Source organism: Phaethon aethereus (genome assembly GCF_964289735.1).
Source record: "Phaethon aethereus genome assembly, chromosome: 8".
Lineage (NCBI taxonomy): Eukaryota > Metazoa > Chordata > Aves > Phaethontiformes > Phaethontidae > Phaethon > Phaethon aethereus.
The window spans coordinates 32,160,649-32,175,202 of NC_138584.1; the positions used below are offsets into that span (position 1 = coordinate 32,160,649).

The window sequence follows — 14,554 nt, forward strand, 5'->3', positions numbered from 1 at the left end:
TATTTTAGTTGCAACCATTTTGTTACATTTTAAACAACTGACAAAGTTGTGCTAGTTCTGACTTCAAGTTTTTGTGCAGAGCTCGAAATCTGTGTCGTCTTAAAATATTTTGGAAAATTAAATGTTTATCTTTTTCAATTTAAAGACATAAGCCTAATGTCAAAACAAAAATCCCCCACAAGGAAACAGGTGAGAATGAAATAGCCATGCTAGGAAAGATTTAGGCTAGGAAAAGTAGTGAGTGTAAAACAAGTTAGAGGAAGCTGGAGAGAGCAGAGACATGATGTAGCAGTCAGTAGTCACAAGATCTTGCAGGTGAAGGTTAAGTCTTACAGTTATGTATGTGTACTTTAGAAGCGTACGTTAATAAAACTATGCAAGCTTTGCCAGAATCCCTAGGTAAAATTAGACTTTTACATTTAGCTGGGCAAAGACATGTATGCGGAAAAAAAAAAGAAAAGAATCTGGTTGATATCCTTTTAATTATCCTCGTGTGGGTGTGTGTTTCCCCTTCTGTGTAGGTAAATGGAGTTCAGCTATACGGAAAATCACGCCGTGAGGCAATCACTTTTCTAAAAAAAGTGCCACCCCCATTTACACTGGTTTGCTGTCGGCGACTTTTTGATGATGGCAGTGAGTCTCTTGTGGATGAACCCACCGTGGGAGTTTCCCCTCTAGAACAAAAGGTAGACGTCTCATGTCATTCAGTTGTGTAGAATGATAACTTTTTGCAAAACTGCATATATTTCTGAGTAAGTGATTTAGCTTTCTAAAGACAGTGTTTCTGTTTTCCTTTTGCTGTTTGATCCAAACCACTTTTCAGTCTTAAATAAGAACATTTTCTAAAATACATAGTTGTGTCAGGCAGTTTTGATAAAGCTGCCTTTGCCATTCACTTTGGGCTTGTAAGGGACAGCTGGTTTTTCAGTGAAAGATAGTTCATGTTTGCAACTGGTACTTTTGCTACAGTTTATACAGGTTGGTCATGAGAAACTTCATTGTACTATAAATACAAGGTAGGTAAATCACTGAGCTAGCATGCTGACTATGTACATCCCATACATCATTCTTACACTTAATATGTGAGAGCCCTGAATTATACTAAATCACATCCTTGCCACCATTAGCTGATTACTTCCATGTTCTGAGTAGGTTTTTATAGAACTGGAAAAAAAAGAAACTTAATGTTTCTTTCCATTGCAGGAGCTTTAAAGTCTCAAACTAAAGCTTGACACTTGTAATGGTTGTTCCTATTTATAATAACTATTTACACCTTGACTTCTCATCTTTTCTGATATGTTCTGATCTAATTTCCTCTAAGGTGGAGAGTTAAACAAGAAATACGGGTGTTTCTTGGAAGAATAAGGTGTACAGTATTATGTCTTTTTGTGAAAGGCCCTTTCTGTTGCAATAGAACTTGTTCCACTGTTTTTTTGATGTTGCATTTTACTGAACAATTTCTGTGTGCATCCTGCCAGTTGCACATCTTTGCCATATTGAGTGAACAGAGGTTGCCCTCTCCTTAGAGCAATCTCACAATATATCTGCTTTCTTTTGTCAAAAGTATCAAGAAAGAATGTGTGGAAGAAATACTTCTTCCTTTGCCTCATGGCAGTGCTCTGTGTAATAGGCATATTTGTCCAAAGAAATAAAGTTAAATCAGTGTGAAGTTCATGGTACAAGATTTTAATGTTTTTCTCAGGACATCATACATTGATATTTTGTAAAGATTGTATTGATAAAATAGCAGTAATGTTAAAACACGCGTTTTAAGTTAGACAACAGAAGATGCCTTTTTGGAAGATGTATTTATGAAGCTGCCCGTACCCAATGAACCTGAGTAAATTATACCTCTTTCTTCTATTCCTTAGCACAAAAATTATGAAAGAAACTGCTTTTTCAAATTAGTATAGTTACAATACAAGAATTTTTTGTTTGTGTATTTAATGCCACAAGTATCAGATGTGCCTGATCGTCTGGTCTATTAGCTGTCTGTGGTGAAAACTTTTATGCTAAGATATTTATTTTTCCTTTATGCATCTAATGGGACAGCTGAAGTTCATCAACATGTAACAGGTTAGTAGTATTATGACAACTGATTTGACTAATACATGGGTATTTGTATGCCAGGTTGGGCTCTGATGCTCAAAACATGTAGGCATAGTCCCAGGAGAGTATTCAAGTCAGCAAGACGGAGAAAACTGGATACATAATGTTCAATGAAGTTGTAATTCCATAAAAGGTCATATTTTAGGACATATATGAGCCATTAATAATCAAAATATTGAAGGAATAGTGTTTGTAAAGAGCTGAAAGGATGGTATTTGAACTAGAGCTTTTATTTTTCAGGTGAAACCCGAGGAAGACATTAATCCTGAGGAGGAAGAAGGGGAATTAGCATTATGGTCTCCTGATGTGAAGGTTATTGAACTGGAAAAAGACAAAAATGGTTTAGGATTCAGCATTTTAGACTATCAGGTATACTTTTCTGTATAACTAAATACTAAAAATGCCTTGGATCCTTTGTCTTGTATGGTGCCTTAAAATGTTTTGTGATGTTGATTACTGGGTAATTGATTTGGCACTTGGGCCTAGAAACCATGTAGGGAAAAGTAATTTATTTTGAGGCCAACTCTATAAAGTATAGAGCTTATTCTAAACCAGTCTGATTATCGGATGTGATAAAGTGCAAAATCTTTAATCAAACTCCACCTCATAACTCCTAGTTTAATGGCTAAATGTTGGAGGGAGGTTGGGTTTTGTTGGGTTTTGTTTTAACTTGAAATGACTTTTGAACTATGAGAGTGGCAAGCAAACTTTTTTAGGTATTGCAACATCATTTCCTATGTACCAAATTTAATGAGTGTTTCACTTTTTCTCCTCTCACTGCCCCAGATCAGCTTTCATTTATAAATGGAGTATAGACCCGTGCTGGTCTGTGATCTGTGGTCCCACTCAAGTCATGGAAAGATTCACTTAGGCTTTGAATCAAGCCATGAAAAGTAGAGTTAGCAGAGGTAGCTTTACCAGGACTGTCCTTCATAGTCAAAGGGAACGTCAGGGCTGACAGATGAATCTGTGTTGCAAACTCAAGTTTCTGTAAACACAGATTTGCTTTAATACATTTATTTAATTTATTAGTATAAGAATAGAGATTGAAGAAACTAATTAATAGTGTTTCGGTTACATTTCTCTGATTAAACTATTAAACCAGTTTGCCAGAGATACGGGTAGAATTTTGGAGGTGGCGAGGGGGCGGGGCAGGGCAGAGGTTGACTTTCAGAGCTTAAAACTTGATTTCTCCAAGAACAACCATTTTGGGGTATATTATATACTTAATTGCTAAACTCCTTAGAAATCAACAGACAAGTCTTTAATTGAGGAAAAATTCTACTAAAATTAATGAATCCTTCTTTCAAAAATATTGGCTTCAATTAAATATATAGAAAATCTCAAAATCTGTAGTCAGAATGAAATGTTCTTAATGTTTCTAGTCAACGTGATGTATTTTTAAACCTCTAGCTATCATATTTATAATGAAGTAAAATAGCTGGATCACTCTTCATAATAATGTACACATCACATCTGAATACTGCCTAAACATTGTAGTTTAATAAAATGTGTTCAACTGTTGTGCATAAATGTCAAGTGATATAAAATTCACTTTTTGATACAATAAGGCATGAATTGAGAATGAATTAGAAGAAAAATATTTGAAGTATTATGCAAAACCATTAAGTCTATATTTTACCAGTGTGATTTAAGATTACTGAAAATAGATGCGGTTAGTCATTTTCGCTGACACATGTTGTGTTGCAGTGCCAGCTTTACTGTAGAGTTGCTAGGAGTCTTTACAGAGCAGTAATACACAGATTTGCTTTTAAGTTCTCATATAATCAGAATTAATGAAGGCTTTAATAACAGGCTTTTTATTTACTTATTCGCAGATGCAAATACATGAGCAATGTTGTGGTACTTTCAGCTAAATTTAAATACATTCTAATCAATTCTAAATGAGTGGTAAACCACTTAATCTCAGATCTTTATAATTTCAAGATATTTATGTATAAAGTATGCTCTTTTGTTTGGGATTTGCCTCTTAGATCTTTTACACTTTTCATCATCTGCAGTTTAATTTTTATATAGAGATATCTTTGACTGTGTGTGTGTTTATGTAAATACATCCATCATTCTTGAGTGCAGGGCAAAGAAAATAAATAATTGTCCATGCTAGATTGGAGGTGGGGAAAAAAAGAAGTACGTGGTTCCTGGGAGACTGTTCAGAATTCTTAAAGCAGATGTACTGAGAAGCAAATTACAGTGAAGTGTTTAATTGTGGCTTAAAGGACCTGGAGACCTAACTGTTTTCTCCATTTTTTTGCAATTTTACTCTTTAAAAAATGAAAGGTTTGTTTTTTTTTTTTTAGGCAGATACTCTTTGTTGTGCAAGAAAAGATTCAAGCCTTATCATGGCAAATGACACTACTTGCACTGTGTATCCACTGTTGATTTTGCTCTTTTTGAGTAATTGTATGTTTGATTTATTTATTTATTTATTTATTAAATGACAATGGGTAGTGACATGGCCTGGCTTCATGGATCGGTGCATCGGTGAGAGACCAGCCTTTCTAGGCTCCCATTTGTGTTGATGGAGGTAGGGTGGCGAGGAAAATACTTTAAGAGGTGATTCTGAGCAGAAGGCCTATTCGTGGTGCTCCTAACTACGCACATAAGGACTGACTATCCGTTACAGAAGTTTAAGGAAACTTAAGTTCTGTAGCTGTTGGTTGAAATGGCACTTCAGAAAGATTGGTAGGACTTCAGAAAGATCAGTAGGAATAGTGAAGTAACATTACAGGGAAAAAACAGTGATGCACTGTTATTCCATCTTACTTTCCCCCCTCATCAAGGTATGATAACATCTTTCAAGTGCTACTGCAGTACCAGTGTATAGCAGCCCATTTCAGTGGCTTCTTGTGAGAAACTGGTGACTGTTACCTGCAGTATTTAAGAACCCCTGAAATCCAGCTCATACAGACGTGTTCATTTATGACAGTGAGCGATGCCAGATGTGCCGCAGAAGTGGAAGAATGTTAAGCAATTAGAGACCAGGCTGCTTATGGTGCTGTGGAAATTTCTTCCTACTGCTTTCCATTCATGTTTGGTATTTGTTTCGAAGCGTGATGCTCTTTACCTTTCCATCTCAATTTTGATTATAGAATTAGATGTGGTGCTGAATACTCTTATGGTATGAAATTTATAGTGTGTGTCATTTTGTTTTCTCAAAACTGACCAAACACTTGGCATGAAGGATGTTGTGCCTAAGTTGTCTAAAATGCTGCGCTTCCTGAGACATGCTCTGAAAAACAGTATTAATAGAAACTCTTTGTGAGGTAGAATAGGAATCTGAGTACGTCGAAAACTGAATGCTGAGATCGAGAAATTATTACTCTGGTATATTAATTTTTAATGGGCTGTCTTTCTAATAACATTTCATCTATCAAATAAATGATAAGCATATCCCAAGTGACTTGCAGGATATTCCCAGAATTGTGCAAGCATAATTCCAATGCCTATATATTTTAATGAACTAATTACAAATTAATTATAGCAATTACGCATAATCAATAGTATTTCTACGTTGTCCTGTGTTTTCTTTTGTCTGTCTTTAGGGATTTAAATGCTTAAAACAGAGCTGCCTTCTTTTTTTAATAAGGTCCTCTTGGAAGGCCTGTACATACGTTCCTAAAACTTTGGGATACCATTAGAGAAATGGAGTAGAGTTACTCTCTTTGCTATAACAGGACTGTATTTATATAGGATACTGTTCAGATTCCCACAATCACTATGTATGAAAAAAAATGGTTTTTCCACTTTCCCGAATGTCCTAATTTGTAATTATGTGGTAGGAAATCTAAAATCTTCGAGAGTGCTGCTCTGCTAGCAAGGTCAATACTTGGTGAGAGGCTGATCCTGTGTATTCTTGAAACGATCGTTTTCACTGGATTTTTTTTTTCTCCCACTGTGACGGCTTATTTAAACAAGAAACATTGACGAGGTCTTAAAGTGAAATCTTCTGTGTATTTTTCTATTGCCACCACTATGTTGGGATCTTGTCAAAGCTCTTAGGCTAGACATTGCTTTTTCTTGATAATGCTTAGGTGAAAAGCCTGCAGAAGGAGAGGCAGCAGTCGCCACGCCGATAGGCTCTGCGTGCGGTGTGCTTTCTTCAGCTGATAGCGCGTGGTGCTCAGCAGAGACCTGAGGAGCAGTGTTGCATTGCTCATGACGCTATCTTGAACAGGGACCTTGCCCCCCTTTTGGCCGTTAAAAAGGTGTGCTGTTCGGTCTTCTGGCCAACTTCTCCGTGAAGTAATATACTCTACCTCCCTTAATTTCCTTGTGATTTCACTTGGAGAAGTTGCTCTCTTTTTCACCTCTTAACTAACTTTTATGTAGTGTTGCTGGCACAGTTAGCGGCAAGTATGTTTTGATGGTGAATGAGGGACCCAGTACACTGTTTGTAGAGTGCTTTGGGATCATCTGTGATGCAAGGAGCCGTGGTAAGCTATGTTCTTTGTCAATAGACATGAAAGTATCCAGCTTAGCAGTAACTTTGTCTAGCCTGAAGCTGAACCTCCTAGCCAGCAAGTCGAGAGCTAAGCCATTGCTACTGAGACCAATCCTTTTTCTTAGAAAGAAATTAAACAAAAGAGGGCATGGTATGTCATCAGGTTAAAACAGAGGAGAAATACTGTATAAAAATGACAGTGATTCCAGGGCGTTAGAGCAAGAGGAAAACAAAAAATCACACAAGAGGAAGACTTCTAGAGAAAAAGAAGAGATCTCAACAGTATGAAAGGTACTTTGGCCCTGAAACAGTGTTTACCAAAGACCTGATGCATGGAGGCCAACAGATTCTGTCAGTAATGTCTTACAGAAATATTGGAAAAACCACAGGTAGCTGAATTGCAGATTTCTTGAGGCAGTATTGACCAGAAGGTAACTTGAATGGTCTGATGAGCTTTTATCAAATTAAACAAAAAGCTGAATAGACCTTATGTGGACCTTAATTTACTGTGCTTTGAAGTCAGAGTATTTTAAAGCAGCTGTTTTAAAGTGCGTGAAACTGGAAGGGGCAAGGGTTGGAATAGAGAGGGTTGATACTTTACATGCTTGTTCGGAATGCTTTTGAGATGCTGTTTCTCTCTCTCTCTGTGCTTGAAAGGTAAGTCCCTGGTGCCCGGCTGCACTTGCATAGTACCCAGCTGCCCTATAGACCCGTGGGGCTGTAGGAGCTCATGGGCTCACGTGCTCCAAGTGGGCCTTTCCAAAATGGGTCTAAATATCTTCCCATCCATGGAAACAGTAACAGGCATTTCAGCACTGTTAGAGCTTCGTGTTACCCAGACTTGAAACAGCATGAAGCGTGCCTGCCTTCGTCAGCCTGAGTCAGTGCTTAAGGGGTTCTTACTGAAGTCTGGCAATAGGGACTCCACAGCCGCCTTATTCCTGGGGTTATCTTTATTATCATTAGCAGTTTTTTCTTACTGTTGAACTGAAGACTTTTTTGCTGCACATTCAGCAGGTTATGTTTTGTCCTTCTCCCAGGGAGCATGGGAAACAATTGTTTTCTTTTTTACAACAAAATCACTGCATAGTCATTCACGGCAGGAAGTGAAGCAATTTAAGTGTCTCCAAATATCTTTCCTCTTTTCTTTATGCCCCAAACAAACAGGCTCCAGATGTAGAGTTAAAAAAAACTGAACTGACTTCTTATTTGTAGAAGGTGGTGTTCAGCTAGATTGTAATTTTTTTTTTTTTCTTGGACTGTTCAACAGTGAGATGTGGGCTGGAATGCTTTGACATGTTGCTGGCTAAACGTTTGCCCTCTCATGATAATTTGAGCTTTGTCTGTCTTGTGATAAGTTTGTTATGAACAAAGAAGCATATTCACGTCCTTGTTAAGCACATTTTCACCTGATCATGTGATGGAAACCTGTGGCTTGCTGGCAAAAGCAGCACAGCTGTATTAAAAAGCAGTTTTACAATGGCTATCAGCTTGGTACTGGGAAAACTGATAAAGGCAGCTTTTCTCCCATCTCTAAAACCCATCCACATTCATTAACATCAAAGTTCTGTAAGCCTTAGTACCAACTGTGTTGGTACTCATCTCACGGAGGATTTGCTTCTCTCCCCCTATGGGAAAGTTCTGCATCCTTTAAATCATATTAAGCTGCTTCAGTTGTAAAATAATTCTTAATAGTGTGTCATGAATTGAATTCAGTGTAGCTTTTTGAAAAATTCTCTTGGAGTTCAGCTTAAATACTACTTTTCAGGACCGAAGTGCTGGTGAATGCAATTGAGCACATTCCTGGTAAAGTTTCTAGGGTGTTGGTGATTAGTGGTTTCCAAAACCTCAGTGCAGCAGTACTAAAAGCATTGGGAGACCAGAAACCACTTTAATAAGAAATCAAAGAGACTGTGTATCTCAGCATGAGATACAGACAGATACACAGGAATAGCTTGCTGAGGTAGAGAAGCTGGAGAACTTGGATGCAGGAAATCATGTTACGGCTTGGGTATGCCCCGCTGCTGGGCTTGGGGGGATCGTCAGCCTGACTCTTTAAGTGAGAAGTTAGGAAGGAATCCCATGTACAGAGTGGAGTGGCATATCCTAGGGACTGCCCTCCTGTCTTTTGTGAGCTGCAGCAGCCAGTGCAATACCTGAGTTTGCAGGGAAACTGGAGCATTATTTGAGAACATCTGTTTTCCTTTGGTTTGTCGCATATCCTTGAAATAAATGCTAAGCAGTATTATTATTAACCTTTAGAAATGTTTTCCCTATTCCCCCAAATTCTACAATCTGGTTGTTCTTTTTCATTTCCTGCTAGGAAGAATAGCTTTTAATAAAAACAAAAAACCCCAAACCAAAGAAATTCATTATTATTCCACAGATGTCTTCTGCCTGCAAGAGAAGGCGAGAATTTAAAGGGACAAAACTGTAGCTAGATTTTCTGTTAAACACTTGGCAAATTTCAGCAAAGGTAAGATAATGTAGATGAGACTAGAGGAAACTGTGCAGCTGACTGCTGCTTATCTAAAAGCTGCACTAGTCTTTCAGTGAGCATGTGGAGATGGTACAATGGGTGTGTAAAAAGCTCAACCCAGACATCTCCAAATCTGTTGTTCTGCACTGATGAGATTTGAGGTGTATGTTGGTGCTGATGGATAAGCATGAAGAATTCTGAAAACTCATGGAAGTTATGAGGTATTCTGTTTTCTTAATAGCTCACCCTTCTGGAAGGTGCTGCTCTACAAATCCAAGTAGTACAGTTGCACTTGGAATTTTTCTGTCTGTCCTCATTTGTGTTCCAGTAGCCTTAAAATTCTCGGCAACCTTTTTACCTACCCTTCTGTCTTCTCCACCATCCATACTGCTGCAAACCTTCTTTGGGCCAAGTCACTTTTTGTAGATCCTTGGCCTGTCCTGTCTGTCCAGTTTTCTTTTGCAGCTTTTTTGTAGCAAATTTTCCGTAATTCATGTGCTTTTTGTTTATGATGCAACCTCTCCATGCAGAGAGCTCTGGTTTGCGTGAAAACAAATACTGCATTCCCATGGACTGCTAACAGTGTTGAGGTCAGCACACCTAACTGGTGGAAGTACCTGTTGGGCTGTCATGGTGGATTTTTAGTTCAGGAATTATTTCAATCTGAAAGCTGATCAAACTCAAAATGTGCATTAAGACCACTGACTTGAGATTATCTAAGTGATACCATTTATAATTTTTTCCCTTGGCTCACCAGTAGTTTTTTCTTTGTTCCCACACCTCTCTATCCCTTCTTTATCTCATCACACAGTGGCTTTCCTCCATTTCCTTATGAGTTCAGGGTTGTTTTTCTTATCTCTGTGGCTTTTCCCTGTAGTCAGCATTCAGTGTGTTTTTTCTGGAGCGGGAAAGTCTGAAAGTGTAAGATATTAAGAGAGTCTAATGAATGTAATCCCTGTGACTTTAGCTCTGTTAAGAGCAAATATGAAAGGAGGATGAAACCTTAGGTTGATTGTGAAGTTTGATAAATTAAAAGATAGTGACGTGCACCTGTGTCCACTGCACAGGGACACTTTCAGAACTACCATAGTCAGTGCCTATCTTTGATCTTTTTATTTGAGAGTGACAGTAGTGTGTAAGACTTTTATTTTTTTTCTTTCGATCATTCCCTGGAGGCACTTTCGTCCCAACTATCTGCTGCATATGCCACTTCCGCAGCAGATGAACGTTGACTGCGTAGTGCTTGCCAGCGCTGCCAGAGCTACGCGGGTTTGAGTAATTGCTGGCCACCGTGTTCATTCTTGCTGTAGAAGACTGATATCATTTCAGATCGCAGATGATGAAAGCCCAGTGTGGGAAACCCATTGTACCACCTACTCTTATTTTGCTGTTTTGTCTCCTCCTTTGGGTGTGGCTCTGTATGTTTTGTTTATGTTTTTTCTTTCTCTGTGAATTCCTGTTTCTTTGCTGACATTTCCCACAACAGAAGTTTGGATTAATGCTGGCTTCACACTAGAGTTTCTGAAATCCATTGCTTTATTCCCTCACTGCAGATCAATAAATACTTACGTTTTATTTCCAGTGCTTTGCCTTACATCACAAAAAAGTTCAACGTTCTTCCTTGAATACTGTTCTGTATTTAAGTTTGTATGACCTCAGTGCATCAGCCTGTAGTTTATTTCTTTGGTACAGCCAGTGGATGTGCGTTGTGTAGTCTTCTTCCTAAGTAGTCCTGCTGGCCGCAATCTAATGCGACTGGAAGAGGCAGAAGCAAGACTTAAATGCTTTGAATTTCAGTCTGGTTGCCCATGCAGTGGATCTAACAAAAACTAGTTGAGCACTTTCTCAGAGATGTTTTTTCAGGCTTTAGAGTGCCTTTGGCAGTTCCTATGGCCAAGTCCTGTAAATATGTTGGAGTGAATGGACAGAAGGTTTGGACCTAATGTCTCAATCCTAAATTGAGGCCACTCGAAGGAAGGAACTGGACCTTACTTACAGCTGGCTTTTTTTTCCTCTCTTCCCCTTCTGCCGGGAAGTACTTAGTGCCTTTTGAAAAGGCTGCAGGTTGTTTGTCGCTCTTGACTCTTGCATCCTGTTGGCATTGTTGGTGTGTATGCGGAGGGTGGCTCTGAAAAGGCACTTCACAAAATGAAAGCACGGATGGGTATTTTGAGTGACTTCACAACACTGAGCGTGCAGGTAACTGACTTCATGCGCAGATCTGCCTTTGTTCTACGTAATAGTAAGATGAACATAAAATGCATTTGGTCGCTTTAATTGTTGAAGTGTACAGTATGCTACAGTGTTGTATTTAAGAGTCTTTCAGTCTGGTATCTAATTCACTTGCAAACTGAAGAGTTTTAAATATGGATATGTATGTTAGACCTGGAAGTGGTCCCATGCAAAATGTAACGAAGCTGGGTTGCTCTGACCCCGGAGCTCTAACATGTGTTTGTTTTGGCGCTCTCGCAAAAACCTGCAGTATACAAATTGGCACTTGTAAAATTGTTCAGATAAATCAAAATTGGTATAGGAAAAAAAGTTTCAAACTGTTTCTTTTGGGATCCTTTGCCATGCTATTTTTGATGTGTGTTTTCAGAGGAGTGTTTTTGTGGCAGCAGGCAGTTTGTTGCTTGAAGAAAGCTAAAATATTCTAGGAAGTCAGGCTAGCTGAATTTAGATCTTAAGTGATGCCAAAACTAATATAGCTTGTAACTAAGTGAGAGTGACTTTGCACAGTAAATGTCAGTCACCCGCCGCTTTGTCTTACATTTTCATACGAGCCTTTAAAAAAGGAAAACACAAACAAAACCCCCGAAAACGTGGTAGCTGCTTACATGCAGTCGAGTTACAGCTACAGCCTGCTGCGCAGGGCCGGCTGCGCCCTCCTCATCCTCCGCGCTTAGCGAAGGCGCTGCCGGGCGGGCGGCCGCGCTCGGCAGCGCACGAAGGGCGCCGGGAGCTGGGCTGGCCTGGGGTGCCCTCTCTTGGCTGCCGCGGAAACCTGGCCTTCTGGTGAGGGCGGTGGAAGAGGCGGGCGGTTGTTACCGCTTTAATTTTCCGGTGTGATGGACAGAGGTAAGCTGTATTGCGTTTGTTTCCTAAGGACCTCTGATAGCTAAGTGAGTGTGAATCTTCTGTGCCCGTGGCAAGCTCGAATCCCTCGCTGGAAGCCACAATAAAGTTACACGCTCCAGCAGCACTGCATGTAGGACTATGTTAACTTGGTGCTCCTGGGACTCTTAACATTTTAGCAGAGCTCAGGTTTTTAAAAGGCTTCATACTGTTCCGAATCCAGGGATCCCAGAGGCAGCGACTGCAGTGGCCCCTGCTTGACTCTTTGCACTGCTAAATGAATCCAGAACAAATGAGGCTCTGAAAATAAGAAGAAAAATTTGACACCTGGACTCCAGGAAACATTTGTGGATTTTGATGAGGAGCAGTAGGGGGGAAGGGAAAACCTATGGTTCAACATAGTTAAATATATGGTGTGCTAAGTATGAATAAATTGTGACTATTTGAAACAAGTTCATATACTCTGTGGCTGGCTCAAGCACAAAGGAAAAGACAACAGCTACAACATAAGAGTTCCTCAAAGGGTTACCTGGAGGCCAGCATCTGGGGCTGCTGCTGGTGCATGGCAGTGGTCAACCTTCATCATTTATACAAGTGACAATTTTATTTGACATGAAATTATTATTTGTGTCAGTGCTTGTGAGTTAAGAGGTTTTTGTCTCCTGATAGCCTTACTTTGCAGTCCGATTCCTTTTCTCATTGTTCATAAAGGATTCATTTGTGTAAAGGAATCCTTCAGTAAACTGAAGTTAGAAGTTCCTCTTTAAATGTACCAAGCCCAGTTCATGGCCAAATTGCATGGGGCCATCCTGTGCACATTCCTGCTGCTGTAATGCAAAGTCATGTAATGATTTCTTAAACTCTTGAAGTTGAGTAACTTCTGTATTCCAGCTGAGTACCATTACAGCAACATCTTAGCTCAGAGTTTGGGGAGGGAGTTTCTTTCCAGCCTGTAAACCCCATCCAACTAAATGAGCCTTTCACTTTAAAGCAGAGACTGAAATTCGGTTCTGACTGCTAGTGACTAAAAATCACTAGTATCTGGCTTAATGTGAGCCAAGTACAATGAATCAAGAGCCTTAGGGTAGGTGTGCAGTCGCAGTTAGTGCTGTTTTTAACCTCGAATGGCTCTAGCTGGTCTGTTAACATGGAGGTGGCCCTGAAGTGCCCTGAACTTGCCTTTTGCAGTTAGTGTAGAAGGTAAGAATCTGTTTTTCAGCCTGCTGCTAGCACGGCTTGCTTTCAAAAACAAGACATCAACCCACACAGTCCAGTTGCACTCACTCTTTACAAGATGTGAATGTGAATTCTGTATTTGTTGCCTTGTTTTAGCAGGTGTTCTTGAGGGTACGTTTGGGTTTGAGTGTAAATCGTAAGGCAAGGTTTCCAAAAAACATTGTTCCTTTTGTTTTGATGAGAAAAGCATGGTGCAATCCACAGTTACAGTCACCCTCGTGTGAAATTAGAGAGAATATGTATTAAAGATTACACCTTGAAATTCAGTAGGTCTGTGTCTCCACTTGTGGCTTTTGTCGCGTTCCTCACGGCAATCGCATTGCGATTCACGGCCACTGGTAACAAACAGGCAGGGTTTTACAGCACTGCTGGCGTTACTGGCTTAGCCCTGGCACTGTGTAGTGCATATCGCTCTTCTCTTCCTGTACAATAGCTCCCTCTGCTTGAAAACAGCAGCGTAATTATAACCCGTGTTTTGTATTTGCCTGATCAACGGGTTTTAATATGTGCCCCTTATCTTAAGAAGATTTCTTCTGCTGCTCTTCATGAAACAATTCCTATACGTGGCTTACGCTTGTGCATGTTGCGAACTAGCGAAGATAACTGTGCTGGTCTCAAAACTTTACTGCATGTGTTTGCAGGAACTCTATCTTCATTTTTAGCTTGAGGGTTAGAGCTAGTTGGGACACTTTTTAAGCTAAGCTATCTCTTATCAAAACATGTTGATTTATTGAAGCCAAAATGGTTTTATTTCAGTGAAAACTTAAGTTGAAACAGGACTGTTTCTTATAGAATCATAGAATGGTTTGGGTTGGAAGGGACCTTAAAGATCATCTAGTTCCAACCCCCATGTTCTGATGTTCTCTCATCAGAAACATGTTAGGCCACTGACCTTGAATATCTGCATAGAAGCAGCTAATGGTGAGATTCCCATGTCCTACTTAAGTGGTTCTGATCTGGAAACCAAAAAAGAACAGCTTTAGATCAGGCAGAGCAGGGATTTGAACCTAGTTCTCCCACATTCTCAGCCAGTGCCATAATTGCTGGGCCAGTCATTCACTTGCAAATTTTTTTCAGCTTATCTGCATCGGTAAGGATGAGTGCTGGCCTTGTTTTGTTCATTTTTTATCAATATAGCTAAGTCAGCAAAAGTCATAGTATAAAAGCTGTTGGGTCAGCAAAGGTGTAGTTTT

General features: G+C 39.6%; 1 protein-coding gene across 1 annotated transcript in view; it reads left to right on the top strand.

Moving 5' to 3' along the window:
* Positions 1-14,554, top strand: part of PATJ (PATJ crumbs cell polarity complex component) — a gene marked incomplete at its 3' end in the record, with an annotated part of 149,747 nt that overhangs the window by 30,886 nt on the left and 104,307 nt on the right. Inside the window, exons 15-16 of the mRNA XM_082002835.1 lie at positions 522-686; positions 2,350-2,478. Coding sequence (XP_081858961.1) covers positions 522-686; positions 2,350-2,478 — 294 coding nt within the window. The remainder of the gene's footprint in view (positions 1-521; positions 687-2,349; positions 2,479-14,554) is intronic.